Source organism: Hemisphaericaspora subhashii (assembly GCF_019202705.1).
Source record: "Hemisphaericaspora subhashii strain CBS 10753 chromosome Unknown scaffold105, whole genome shotgun sequence".
Lineage (NCBI taxonomy): Eukaryota > Fungi > Ascomycota > Pichiomycetes > Serinales > Debaryomycetaceae > Hemisphaericaspora > Hemisphaericaspora subhashii.
The window spans coordinates 1-14,543 of NW_026057313.1; the positions used below are offsets into that span (position 1 = coordinate 1).

A 14,543-nucleotide genomic window follows, 5' to 3' on the forward strand; every position below is an offset into this window, starting at 1 on the left:
TTTTACAAGTCTTTATTACAAATACATGTGTTAATTAATTACAAAATGGGTAATTCGTTGCCTTTTCCAGGTAGGTAGATTTGATTAGACAACGAATATTCTGGAAGAAGCTACCTCGATTGACTGCACACACGTCTCAATTAGAATTGGTGCAGTCGAATCAGATCAAAGAAATCTATTTTTAACTCGCCGGTTGAAATTGTACGTGTTTTGTACCACAAAAACAAAAAAATCCAATACAAAATGCATTCGTCTTTCCAATATTCGAATAGCACCGCCTCCGAACACCGCGAGTCACCGCCTCTGAACACCGAGAGTCGTCTTATTACTTTCTCGAACTAATAATCTTCAAAGATAACAGACCTCTGAACTTCTAGTTCCATTTGGATCCCAAGAGGGAATATTTTGAGAAGAGACATTTCCATCTCAAAGTAGAATCGACATAGACTAAAAAGCTTTGAATCTTATTCACCTCGACAGATTTGTAAGAAAGTATTGTCTTTTACGATTTGTTACGAGTTTTAGTGCTCTAAATTGGTTTTGCAACAATCGACCATAGCCAGACAAAACCGATCACATGGCGAACGAAAAATATTTAGGGATATAGCCCTAACACCCAGCACGTGATATCTATTTTTCTCCTGTATATAATTTGATAGTGCGAACATCAAAAGCTTGCTTCTTTTTTCTGTCTCCTACTAAGAAAGCAGAATCGATTCGCGCTACCAATGCCGATTTTGCACTGTCCTCCTACTCTCACTCACTCTTCGCACTAACCTTTTGCGCAACGCTCAGAGAGTGCACTCCAAACAAAAGTCTTTGAAAAAAAAAATTTTCAGAGTTAAAATAGTAATACTTCTTCAACGATAGTTCAGTAATACCTAATAGCAACAATGGTATGTTGAAAATTATACGTAATGAGAGAGACACAACCGAACTTGTCAAATAGTCACCCATCGTGAATAAGAAAAAAATGTGAATATTGGAAAGACCTGGAAGAGAATATTGCAAGTGGAGTGAATATCGAAAGTTAAGAAATGAATAGGCAGAGCCATAAAAATTATATCGACAACTTTATATACAACCACATATCTACAACCACGTAAAGTCAAAGACATATCACATAGATTCTACTGTCTTCAAAGAGAGAGATGAGAGAACCCTTTTCATCCGATCATAGGATCTATAATTTCATACTGTGACCATAATCATATTTCGCAACGAAACCTACTACAATCGACCACACTCACATATCCAAACGAAACCCACTACAACATCTCACATACTCCCAGGAACCCAAAGGTGGACAAGACCTTAGTGTCTCGCAACTCATCATTGTGAAAAAGGACCCCATAATACTAACATTTTATTTTTTTATAGGCCGCCGTTAAGACTTTTGAATTAAGAACCAAGTCCAAGGAACAATTACAACAACAATTAGTTGAATTAAAGCAAGAATTAGCTACCTTGAAGGTTCAAAAATTACAAAGACCATCATTACCAAAGATCCACACTGTTAGAAAGAACATTGCTCGTGTTTTAACTGTTATTAACTTAACTCAAAGAGAAAATGTTAAAGCTTTTTACGCTGGTAAGAAATATCAACCAAAGGATTTAAGATCTAAGAAGACCAGAGCTATTAGAAGAAGATTGACTAAGTTTGAAGCTAGACAAGAAACTGATAAGGCTAGAAAACAAAGAATTGCTTATCCACAAAGAAAATTCGCTATTAAGGCTTAAATTTAGTACGATATTTGTTTTTGCATATAATTTAATAGGATGAATTTAAGGTAATTTTGTATAGTTAATAATAAAGTTTTTTATCTATCTGAAAGACAATGTCAGAAAGGTACAATTTTGATCGATTTTTATTCCAAAGTCTGTATAGCCATACTGATCTAAAGAAATTTGATTACGCTTATAAAAATCGTAGCAGTCAATTTGTGACGACCATGATGCTCAGCCAGTTGGGGTTTCGAATTTGACTCTCTTGACCTGCAGTAAAAGAAGTAAAATTTACGAAAAATAGCCAATACACTCAATTAAAAAGACGAATGTCTTTCAAGATTCAAGAGATTACTACTTCCAAATGTCATATTCCCTACGTAAAATCTATATACACTAATCATCCTTCATCTCCACATCCCCATCACCACCCCCACTCTGCATCTTTCTCGACATCTTCCACTCCCCAATCCTTCTCTTCAACTCCACATCATCAACAAGATCCTCCAACTTCAACGGCGCCCTATTGAACGGATCAATAGAATCACTCAATAAATGCGCCTTAATAGTAGCACGATCAATACTTATTTTACTACTTGGTAAAATCACCGGATCTTCCATGATTGTAAACATCAATGGATCCAAAAATTCATCGGGAACTTCCCCGAGTTCTAATTCCTCATTAGCTTCTTCGATTCTGGTTTCTTCTGCCCTGGTTGCGAATTTCGAGAATTGGGTAATGATAGCTTGGGGGACATAGGTTTTGGTGGTGAGGATTTGTTCTGCTTTTTTGAAATATTGAATATTGAACGATCTACCATCTCTGGCTACTGCAATTATGAATTTTGATTGGGATGATAAATTGACGTAGATTTGACATAGGTCGGTTAGGATTCTTTTGGGGTCGAAATCGTATTTTTCCGGGGATTCAACTTTGAGGTTTGAACATTTGGGTCCAACCATGATTGAAAGGTTATAATCTAACATTCCGGCCAATCTATCGACGATTTCCGGGAGGACAAAACCCGAGGGAACTTCTTTGGTGAAGAGTTTGAATAATTCCATGGTTTTGTTGGAAAGGCCCATGTATGATTTTGCTCTTTCTTCTGAAGATTGTAAATTGTCGGCTAATTCTTCATCAGTGGTTCCGAGTTCTTCATTTGGTGTGGATCCACGTTGACGTTTTTTGAGTTCTTGTTGATAATCATGAATTGAATTTAATAGATTGAATGTTTCATCTAATAAATAAGTTGTATCATTTAACATTCTGGCAATAAATCTAATGAAAAAATCAACATTATTTTTAGAATAATCAGTTAATTGATGACGATATAATGGATTTTTCCATAATTCTTCTAAAATCACCGAAATATAATATCTACTATTGAATTTATCATAAAATTGGGAACTTGCACCCGTCTTTTCAACCATAACATAAAAATCAAGTAATGAATATAAGATATTATCAATTACTAATTTATTGGAGGCCAAGATATTTGAAATAAATCCTGGTTCGCCATTACTTAAAGGTAATGAACCAATAAATAACAATTCTATTAAATTTGCCTTCATATGAGGATTACCAATCAATTCGGGACATCTTAACAATACAGTCATAAATTCAACAAAGATTTCTAATTTTGGTTGATTATCAACCAATGGACATCCAATAAAATTAGTCAGGAATTTACAATAATTAATAATCCCTTCCACCATGAATTCAGGATAATATTTCCAAGGTTCTGGAGTCTTGGTTTTTAAATAATCATGATCATCTAATTCTGAAACTTTAGAAACCTTGAAAATGGGAATTGATAATTTTTCTTGAGGATATGAATGTGATGGATCAATTAATCGAACAATAAAAGTAGTTGCACCAACTATAAAATCAAATATATCCAATTGTAAAATTCGATAAGAAAATATCGCCGTTATAGAATGTTTAACTGCTCGTAATTGATCAAGTGATTTTTTCATCTTGGGTAATTGTGCTCGCATAAAACTAATCATCATAGGATTCATTCCTGGCATATTTGGGAGTGATCTTCCTTGTTCAATCATATCTATTCTTTGTTGTTCTTGTTTGATTTGTCTTTTCAATCTATCATGTTTAATAAATACTCCACCCATACCATAATGTAAATATGCCAAAGTTAAATTAAAACAATCAGAAATGAAATTTGGTGGTGGGAGTTTCGATAAATCAGTAATTTGAGATCTCTTGGTTTCATAATATTGATTAGCTTCTTCAATTGTTGAATTAACTCTTGATTCTTCTTTGATATCGAGTAATTGACTTTTAAAGAAATAATCAACATCAATTTTATCAATTTTTGGAAATATTGGATAATCTAAAATTGGTAAACTTAATTTAATTAAAATCATGGAAATATTAAACATAATTCCATCACTTGGTAATTTTTTAAAATCGGCATGAGAACCTCTACGTAAATGACTTAAATTAACCAAATCACCAAACCAAATTAATAAATCTTGTCTTGTTTGTGCAGAACCTCGAATTAATTTATCAATGATTGAAAATAATCGTTCATAAATGACTTTATATTCATTTTGAATTGATTGATAAACATTTGAAATCAGATTAGGGGACATTTGTTCTATATTATCACCAAAATAATAAGTTGCCATATTATCCAACAAGGGGGATAATCTTAATAATGGACCTAATAAGGTTTTATGTTCAAAATCAAGACCATTTTGTCTCAGTGGAGGTTGAAACCCAGTAATTTGAGAAAATATGGCTGCCACGGGTTTTATGGAGACTAAAGTTTCGAAAATTGATACAAGATTTAAATAAGTTCTTTCATTTAAATTTGTTGAATATAATTTCCCACTTAAATAAGGAAATAATAAATTCAATACATCTAATAATGTATCTTCTTCAATTGTAATTTTAATAATATCAATTAAAAATGATGAAGTATCAGCAAATCTTCTAATGAAAAAATCAAGTGATGTATAAATGTCATTTTTAATAAACATATCAGGAACTTGTAAACAAATATTCCCATAATTAGTTGCAAAATTAATTACTTTATTTAAAAAGTTGATTTTTTGTTGATAAAACGGTGATTTAACTGGGATTAATCGTTTAGTCTTAAAAGCATTATGATAAACTAAATATAAATATTCAATTGGAATTTTTGCAATTGAAGTTGGTATACCTAATTCAGTTAATATTTCCATAAATATTGATTCAATATGATCTTCATTTAATCTTAATGATGGATCTGATTTTAATTCATAACTTAAATTATTTAAAAATATAAATTGTTTTTGTTTATCAGGGTTTAATGTAGCTTGGAATAAATATTCTAATTCTTGAGTTATCCAATCTGATAAATGATCTTCTTCAGATACATCAATCAAAGGGACCTTGGGGGGAATTATATTTTCAATTGGAGTCTTAGGTTCATTGACTTTTTCAGGGTCTGTTGTTGTTGTTGCTGTTGATGGTTGAGATTGAGTGGATATGCTGATTGATTGTTGAGATTGACTTGAATCGATTGATTGTTCTTGAGGTTGTTGAGGTGGTGTAGTATTACTATTAGAAGTTGCTGCTAATGCATTTAATCGAGCTAACCGTCTAGCTCTGATCTATAGAGATATGGGGTTAGTATTGTTGATCTACTAGTTATCAATAAGATACTCGTGTACATACTTCATTTGCATCAGTCATATTTTCAAATTGTAAGTAAGCTTTCTTTTGTATGTTATAAATCAAATAATAGCCAATGGCAAAAAGATAAAGAACTGTTGAATAAATAAATAAATTTTGGCAACACATTTTCTCTCTCACACATTTTGCTTAGAGTGAGAGATTTTCTGTTGAGAGGAGAGACAAAGAGGAAATAAAGAAATGAATGGAAGGAGAGGAGAGACAATTTTAATTGAGAAAAGAGGAGAGATAACTTTATAACTATAAACTATAAAGTATAACTAACTACGTATGTATTATTGGGTTATTGATAATTTGTAGTATATTACGTAAGTATCAACAATTTAATGTGGAAATTCTATGAGTCACTGGAAGTTGGAGTAAAGAGAGAGAGAGAGAGAGAGAGAGAGAGAGAAAGACCAAAAGAAAAGAAAGCAAAAGCCTCGTATATATACGAATAGTCGGATGGTTGTATACCATTGACTTAACGGTTAATTCTATAGGTTTTGTTATAGTATTGGTTTAACTAAATGTTTTAAGATTTAATTGATTACAAAAAGATAGTCAGATCAATTAAGCCTTAATTGTTTAATTAATAAAACTCAATAATTAACACCAGTAGGAAAAAAAAAAGAATGCGATTCAAATTGTTAAGGAAATTCTTAAATTTAATTTACTTTGAATTTTTTTTTTAATTTTTTAATTTTTTTAAAGTTTTCCGTTCTTTCTTTTTTAATTACTAAAATTTTATAGAAATAGTTACAACTTCTATAACTACCTTTTACTACAATATAGCACTTTAAGTAATATATACTACTATATATAAATAAGAATTCAAGTACATTTTATACTTCAGTTATTAAATAATTAAAAAGGGTATACCAAATTAATCACTCAATAATAAAAAACAATCAGAGAGAGAAAAAAATCTTTTCCTAGTCAATCTATTCAATCACTTACAACTTCGTATTACCACTGCTAGATACTTTCACTTAGACTATATTCCTTTCCTAGAACAAACAAAGGATAAACTAATACAAACAAACACACACACTCTCATTTAACAAAGAAATTTTGCAATTTATTTAAACTCCAAACAAAATGACAGAAGAAATTCCAAATTCATTAAAGAATGCACTTGTTAAACAACAAGATAGATTATATTTACTTCATTTAGAGAAAGATTTAATTAACTTTATAAAGACTAATATACATCCACAACAAGATAATCCAACAACTCCACCACCTCAATATACAATACAAGCACAATATTTAAAGAATTCTTATTATAGATTATTAAGTCATCAATTATGTCAATATTATAATTTACAACATTGGAATAATACATCAAATGAAATAATAGTAACACCAACTAATAATTACAATTATAAAGAACTTATATCGAAAATAGATGCTTCGGAATTTACTAAAATATATGATATTTCTCAACAATATGCTCAACAACAACAACAACAATCGACAGAACCAAATGAACAACAACCACCGATTCCAATTAAACCAAAACTTATTGTCAAAAAAATAATAAAACCAAGTACTCCAGATAGTGAGTTAAGTGAAGGTACTAAAGATTTAGATGTTTCAAAAATCATTTCTGATGATACAGCTGCGAGTACTCCAACTTCTGATCATTTCTCAGATGCTTCTTCAAATATTGAATCTCAACGTGCTTCAAAAGAAGCTCTTTATATGAAATTACGAGAAGAAATCTTTCAAAACAATGAAGATGAAGATGATGAAGAAGAGGAAGATGACGACGAAGAAGATGATATTCAACAACCAGAATATTTCCATCATAATAGAGATTATCAAAATACTTATAATAATTCAAGATATCCTCAAAGTTATGCCTATAATACATCCCCATATAACCCTGCAATTCCAATGCAAGTTCCAATTCATCTAACCCCTCAAGGAGTCATGCCACCACAATTCCAACCCATGTATCCCCCAAACACCGCATCACAACAACAACAAGTGCCACCGCGATCTCCAGGGGCGACTACCACAGGGACAGGAGCCCCTATGATCTACCCTCCCTATTACACTCCCCCAACCATGATCCCCACAGGAACTCCAACATATCCATATCCTTCTCCAATGTATATGCCCCCTCCTCCTCCACATCATCAACAACAACCAAAGTATGATAAAGAGACTGAACGAAGATTATTGAATAATCCATATATTATACTACCTGATGATACCAAATCAGGTAAATCACAACAACAACCGCAACATAAGAGTAATAAAAGACAATTTCAAAACAATACTAATAGAGGAAATTATCAACAACAACAGAATTATGGTGGGAATAATAGATATAGAAGTGAGAATGCCAATGGAAATGGACAACAACAACAATAATAATAAGAGAGTATATATGTATGTAATGGATGTATAAGTGTAAAAATAATAAAGATCATTTTCGTTTAAGAAAAGGTTAAATTTACAGTATATCGTGCATTAAGGGACGCGTCTGACGCTTTCCCTGCAGTAACTAGGCGAACTTGGTAAGTAAACCATGGTATTAAACCTTAATTGCCGAGACCCTCAATATGCCTCTATTCGTCTATACTACATACATACATAATTGTAACTTAGGAATGTCGTGGGGCTGGTGACTGTAAATAAATATGTCGTATAAACTGTTTTTATTGATCTAACAATCCATTGTTGTTGTGTTACAAAATATTACACAAAAGTTCATTTATTAATCGAAATTTTTCTTTTACACTTTTTATTAAATCTTTCTTGTCACTTTTCTCTTTCCTCTTTTCTTGTACTTCTTAACACGTATTCCACAATTACAGCCAATCACACAAGCAGTTCACCATGTCTCAACAACAACACCCAATTGACGACGATTTAGTACCCGAACAAGTCGAAGGCTATGTCGTAACCGAAAAGAAAACCATTGAAGAATATAAAAACCTAGACGCAGAAGATGAAAGTTTAGCAAAATGGAAAGCATCCCTCGGATTAACATCAGATTCAAACCCATACCCAGTCAAAACCGGAGATAAACGAAAAGTAGTCATTGTAGAAATGGGAATTGAATTCCCTGAAGATCCCAAACTTGCCCCCATTCGCGTCAATCTTGAAGATGTGGATGGGAATACTATTCTTAATAAGGAGATTAAATTCAATATCAAAGAAAAGTCAGTCTATCAACTCGTAATCAAGTTCAGAGTCCAGCATGAAATTATCACGGGGTTGAAATATTTACATTCGGTAAAGAGGGCTGGAGTTAGGGTTGATAAAATGGATGAACCATTGGGGTCATATGCTCCAAATACAGTTGAGAACCCATTTTATGAACGGAAGTTTGCTGAGATTGAAGCTCCAAGTGGGATGATTGCAAGAGGGAATTATAATGCCGTTTCGAAGTTTGTGGATGATGATCAAACTGTTCATTTGACCGTTCCTTGGAGTTTTGCTATTACTAAATAGGGAACTTCAACTACCTACTTGCCACCTAATAAAGTTTAATAGTTGGCTCTTTATGTAGAAAAAAATAGAAAAATTGTTATTTGCTTGGTTTTTGAAGAATATAATTATTGCGTGTAATTATCTCTTGTTTTCGTGCCAGAAGACGCGTTAGCAGGGAGATCAATGCAATCTTTGGCATCCATCTGTAGACTCAATCGACCCTTCTTAAACTATATATAATCGATACTTCTAACTACTTACATACTATAGAAGAGTTTCTTGTCTCAGGAGGTGTAAGTTGTTCTACTCACCGAGCCCCCTTTCGTCTACGCAGGACACAAAATCAATAACTTATTATCCATACATTATAAAACAAACTAAAACAATAATGTAAAACATAAAACAATAACACAATAGGGCTGTTTCTAAAAATAGACGTTTCATCTATATCTATCCACGGCCCAGAACTAGAAAACTGATTTACACCAACTGCACGACATCAGGGTGTGGGGTTTTATCGATCAGGAATATATATTGGTGCTCTCTTGGTACCATTGTGAACAATACTTTTGGAATTGACGGATATTTTCCCATTTGGAATATATGGAGGTGCCTTATTTATAGTTGGTGTCTTTATAGCCGCCGCGCCTGTGATTGTTGCTGATGATGGTAGTGGAGCTTTTCCGAAAGCATTGTTATATTTCCGTTTCTTTCCATTTCCTGCTTGAATTATTTCAGCAGCCAGTGTAAACCCCGCAATAATCTCCACTTCTTCATCATCAGTATCGGCATTTTCATTCTTCTTCGATTGCTTCTTCTTCTCGGGAGGATTCAAATACTCTTTGAAATCAACCGGATCCTTCCCTCTGATAAATCTCTTTTCATGACTCTTATAACACCTATTAAAACTAGCCAAGGGGAAATCATCCTTATTCCCCGGCAACAACCCTTCCTTTCCAAGTATCTTATACAACGCCTCAAATTTATCCCACTTCGAAAATGCCTCTTGATGTTTCGCAAACCCATCAATCAACGTCTCGATAAATTGTGACACACAACAAATCGACGGTCTCCAATCCAGTTCAGAATTTTCAAAATATGAAGAAATATAAAGTAGGGATTTCGCTCTTGTTGTGGCGACATAAAAACATCTCCGTTCTTCATTTTTGGGTTCCTCTTCCCCACGGGCAAAACTGGAGGGGAGGATGCCTTCACTTAGGCCAGGGACGAATACCACGGGCCATTCCAAACCCTTGGATCCATGAATCGTACTTAATGCGATCCGACCTCTGGATGATGATGATTCTTCTTGGTCGGTGGTGGTGTTATCGGAAGTATCGTACAATCCGACAGATTCGATGAATTGAAGAATGTAATTTCTTGATTCGGTATCGAGATCAGATTCAGTGGAGCCGATATAGGCAGGAAGGGGTTCTTTTATGGGAATGAATTCTTCAAACATTCTTTTCACTTCTAGGACATTGCCATGTTTTCCTTCTTTTCCATCTTCGGTTTCAAGATGTTTTTTAAGGGTTGAATTTTCATAGACGAGATCAAATAATTGTCGAACAATTGGAAGTGATTCTTCTGGTTTCTCGGATTCTATCAATTGATCAATGGTACTACAAATTTCTCGGGCGTCTTGGATAAGTTCCACATAATCACCAATTGATTTCTTCAACTTCGGACCCAATTTCACATCCTTACCTTTCCCCGCTGCCAATTCTCTCAACGCATCATGAGTTGTTCCATGGTATGTTTCTAAAAACCCTTCAATCTGGGCCATAGCCTTTGGACCAAGTCCTCTTTTTGGATAATTCAAAGTTCTCAACACCGATACACGATCATATTCATCCCCAATCACTCTCAAATAATCCATAATCCCAATCACTTCCTGTCTTTCCCAGAACGCTTTACCTCGGATCATATGATATGGTAATCTTGCCTTCACGAATTCTTCTTCAATTACCCGGGTTTGCCAGGCGGCTCGGACTAAGATCGAAATATCTTTGTATTCAATTGGAGAATTAGGGAGTTCTAATAAATGTTTGATCTGATATACGATCCATCTCGCTTCTTTGTCTGAGCCCTTGAGTTCGGCATAGACTGGTTTGAATGAGTTTGTGAGTTGTGAATTTAAGGATTTGGTTGTCCGATCGTGTTGTTGTCTCATTACTGATTCCGAGAAATCTAGGATGTCTTTAGTTGATCGATAATTTTCATTCAAGGAGATGATTGTACATGGTTGAGATCTTGATTCATAATGCTCAATCATTTTTTTGAAGTTGATGGATTGGGCTTCTCGGAATCCATAGATACTTTGATCAGGATCCCCCACGATTGTGACATTGTTTTGAGTTTCTGGAATAGTAGGGTGTCCTTGGGCGAAATAATACATTAATTGTAATTGAATAGGATTGGTGTCTTGGAATTCATCAACTAAGATATGTTCGATGTAGTTTAAAACTGGATATTGGGAGATTAATTTATAACAATACAATAAACAATCATCAAAATCCAAAGCTCTATTTTCTGCAAGTTTAGCTTGATATTTTTCATATAAATATACAAGACAATCATTTCGTGAAGGTGTTTTGGGAACCTCATTGGGTAATATACCGGAAGATTTAAATTTCGAGATTTGTCTACCGATAGTTCCTGAATCAAAGAAATTATATTTATTACCACCTTTCTTAGTTTGAAGTACTTCGACCATCCACTTATCAAATGTACGAATATGAGCAAGTTCCTCGTCAGTTAAACCTTTGAACACTTCTTTCAAGAAATGATCTTTATCTCTCTCATCAGCAATTCTATAACTTGAAATCCCCAATTTCTTTCCATATCTCTTAATAATTCGATAACAAATACTATGAAAAGTCCCAATTAATAATTTATTCAAATTGATAGGAGTATCAACTAGCATCTTCTCCAATCTTTCAGTCATTTCATTAGCAGCTTTTTTGGTGAATGTAGTCACGATAATTTGTTCTGGAGGAATGTTTTCTCTAATTAATAAATAAGCAACTCGAGAAGTTAACACTTTGGTTTTCCCAGTTCCGGGCCCAGCAATAATTTGTAATCTACCATGAGGTGGAGCTGTGACTGCTTTGAGTTGGTTTTCATTTAGACCTGATAAGAATCGTCTGAGGATTACCTCGGTTGGTACTTTGTTCGCTGAAGGTGACATTTTGCAGTCAAAAGAGGGTTGCATTCAGAAAGGAAGATCAAGTTTCTACATTAAGAAATTTATTTGTTTACATTTTTCTATTTGATTGATTGATGCGCGTTGATTTTGGTGTGGAGATCAAAAGAAAATGAAAAACGCGACGAACTTACACGTGGTAGCGTCTAGCTTGTATTGAACAAGCCGGTGGTGTTAAAGTAAATTGTTATAGTTATACTTCCGATTGCCTCACTTTAAGAAGATTGTTCTTTAAAGGTAACTGGAAGACTCTCGTAACTCATCTTATAGTATACGCGGGGCCTCACACCGAAGGTTAATATCTATCTCTGCCGGAGAAAATAATAAATTGTACTAAGGTTAGTATCCTAGACCTCATATATAGAGCCTAAGATCTAATTAGTACATCGGGATCTCTCAACTATGTTATTCTTTCAATTACTCACTTGTAGTTTGCTTGTATCTGTTCATGATTTTTTTAGAAATGGTTTTGCAAAGATAGAGTCTTATATGCAGTATGTTCGGCCCTTGCAAAAGAAATCAGCCATGTTGTTTCATGAGTATTCAAGTTTACTCGTTCTTTCTTTCATAAGGAAAGCAATATTGATATGTTCACTTTCAAGCTACACTAAATGAAGTTGTTGATCTATCTATATATTTGCTGGGCAAATCTATCCTTAGTTTCCTCCTTTGTTAACTGGCCCACACTTTCCAGTCAAATTGAAGTTGCCATACGATCCCAAAGAGATGTATCAAGACCCATCCCCATTGATCAACTATCCAACCCGGGTCTATCATTAAGTTCAATGCTCTTTGAGCAGTATGGATATTCACGAAATACACTCACTAATTTAGAAACCTTACTTCAAGTTGGTTCACAGGGGTTATTAATAGATTTATATTGGAATGAATTTACATCAAAATGGCAATTATGTCCTGCTCCTTTTCCTACAAATACAACAGTTAATCAACTGGTGAGTGAGATTTCTATTAGTTGGAACAATAGAACATATATATGCGATCCACAATTAACTACTGAGAATATCATGAATTATACCAATAATTATATTCAAAGTACAAATACCAATCTTGAGGTGAATTTGCTTCAAATGTTGTTTAATTTAAAATCGATTTCTATTCAACCAAGTAGTAAAACGGATGCATTGATAGAAGCATTCACTCCTATGGATCCGGCGTTTACTGCAATTGGGAATTCGTCATTAAATGAAACCGTTGCCTCATTAGGTTCATCTTTATTCACACCTATTGATTTAGACAATTATCGAGCAAATATAAATCATTCTTCCACTCCCGTATCATATTACAATAGTTCGAACTTATTGATGCCATCACTTGAAACTGTTTTGTTAACTGATTTTAGAAGAATTCTAGTTAATGTCGTTTCAAATGAGCTAGAGCCATCTTCACGGAAATATAACATCACACAAGCCGACCGAAATGTGATTTTCTTTAATGATACAATGCCAACATCAATATCGAATACCACTGATGAAACCGTGGGTGAGTCCTGTGAGAGTTTAATACAAGGGTATAGTACTCCATCTACTCATTTCCGCTATATTATGGATAATACTGATGATCCATTTACACTCACAAGTATTAGGCAATATATCAGATGTGGACTTTCTCCAATATTTAACTCTCTGATATATCAAATAAATAACCAAACTACACTGGAACTTGCCGAAGTATTTGATACATTCATTCCATATGTCTTTTGGTCATGGAGTCCTGGTGAACCTCGATCAGCCGAAAATGCAACCAATATCGTGAATGACAATACCACCACCACTACAGTCTCCATCGCTTCAGCTAGCACGGATATAATTACCGATTCGCTGGATCATGCGACTGCTTTCAGATGTACGATCTTAACCAGTGAAGGATGGGCAGTTGCAGATTGTTATGAAAAATATACATACGCTTGTCAAAACTCCACCTCACCCCATCTGTGGGCCATCAGCACAGATGAAAAATCCTATTTCGATATTGAATCCCAAACTTGTCCACCGGGATATTCATTCGGGGTGCCTCGACTGAATGGAGAAATGCTTGCTTTGATGAATACCGAAGATATTGAATACCCGGTATGGATAGATTTGAACGATTTGACAGTTGAAGGATGTTTTGTTTCCGGTGGTCCATATGCGGAATGTCCATATCAGAGAGTTGTAACTACTGATAAATTTGTAAGAATGATTGCTCCTAGTTTTGTTGTGGCAGCGGCGATTTTGATATTAATATTTATGGAGAAGTTTATAAGGGAAATGCCGGTTCAAACTAATCGAAAAAGATATTGGAGAAAAGTTTTACAGGAGTACTATGAGAAGAATGATTATGAAGGAGTGCCTTCTTAGTAAATATATTGTTTGTATTATATCTATCCTTACTTGTAACTAATAAACCTAAATTATTTGATTTGGGTCCATAAAATGTCGTGTGAACCATTTGCGACATTATTTGTGCGACATTCAATAGTGAGGG

The 14,543-nt window shown here is 34.0% G+C and overlaps 6 protein-coding genes across 6 annotated transcripts; 4 read left to right on the forward strand and 2 right to left on the reverse strand. All coding sequences in view use genetic code 12, as the record gives it.

Moving 5' to 3' along the window:
- Window positions 1-893: 893 nt before the first annotated feature.
- On the forward strand, window positions 894-1,740 carry RPL35 (60S ribosomal protein uL29; the record flags this gene model as incomplete). The annotated part of the gene is made up of 2 exons (XM_049407236.1): window positions 894-896; window positions 1,381-1,740. 2 exons carry the CDS (start codon window positions 894-896, stop codon window positions 1,738-1,740), a joined length of 363 nt encoding a protein of 120 aa, XP_049263309.1.
- A 381-nt stretch (window positions 1,741-2,121) lies between these two features.
- J8A68_003387 (ubiquitin-ubiquitin ligase) lies at window positions 2,122-5,425 on the reverse strand (the record flags this gene model as incomplete). Its single annotated transcript, XM_049407237.1, has 2 exons — window positions 2,122-5,343; window positions 5,408-5,425. 2 exons carry the CDS (start codon window positions 5,423-5,425, stop codon window positions 2,122-2,124), a joined length of 3,240 nt encoding a protein of 1,079 aa, XP_049263310.1.
- Window positions 5,426-6,505: 1,080 nt separating this feature from the next.
- Window positions 6,506-7,789, forward strand: FGR44 (Fgr44p; the record flags this gene model as incomplete). The annotated part of the gene is made up of 1 exon (XM_049407238.1): window positions 6,506-7,789. The coding sequence occupies one exon, from the start codon at window positions 6,506-6,508 to the stop codon at window positions 7,787-7,789; it is 1,284 nt and encodes a 427-aa protein (XP_049263311.1).
- Window positions 7,790-8,257: 468 nt separating this feature from the next.
- On the forward strand, window positions 8,258-8,875 carry RDI1 (Rdi1p; the record flags this gene model as incomplete). The annotated part of the gene is made up of 1 exon (XM_049407239.1): window positions 8,258-8,875. The coding sequence occupies one exon, from the start codon at window positions 8,258-8,260 to the stop codon at window positions 8,873-8,875; it is 618 nt and encodes a 205-aa protein (XP_049263312.1).
- A 493-nt stretch (window positions 8,876-9,368) lies between these two features.
- Window positions 9,369-12,044, reverse strand: J8A68_003390 (DNA helicase; the record flags this gene model as incomplete). The annotated part of the gene is made up of 1 exon (XM_049407240.1): window positions 9,369-12,044. The coding sequence occupies one exon, from the start codon at window positions 12,042-12,044 to the stop codon at window positions 9,369-9,371; it is 2,676 nt and encodes an 891-aa protein (XP_049263313.1).
- Window positions 12,045-12,670: 626 nt separating this feature from the next.
- J8A68_003391 (uncharacterized protein) lies at window positions 12,671-14,416 on the forward strand (the record flags this gene model as incomplete). The annotated part of the gene is made up of 1 exon (XM_049407241.1): window positions 12,671-14,416. The coding sequence occupies one exon, from the start codon at window positions 12,671-12,673 to the stop codon at window positions 14,414-14,416; it is 1,746 nt and encodes a 581-aa protein (XP_049263314.1).
- Window positions 14,417-14,543: the final 127 nt, after the last annotated feature.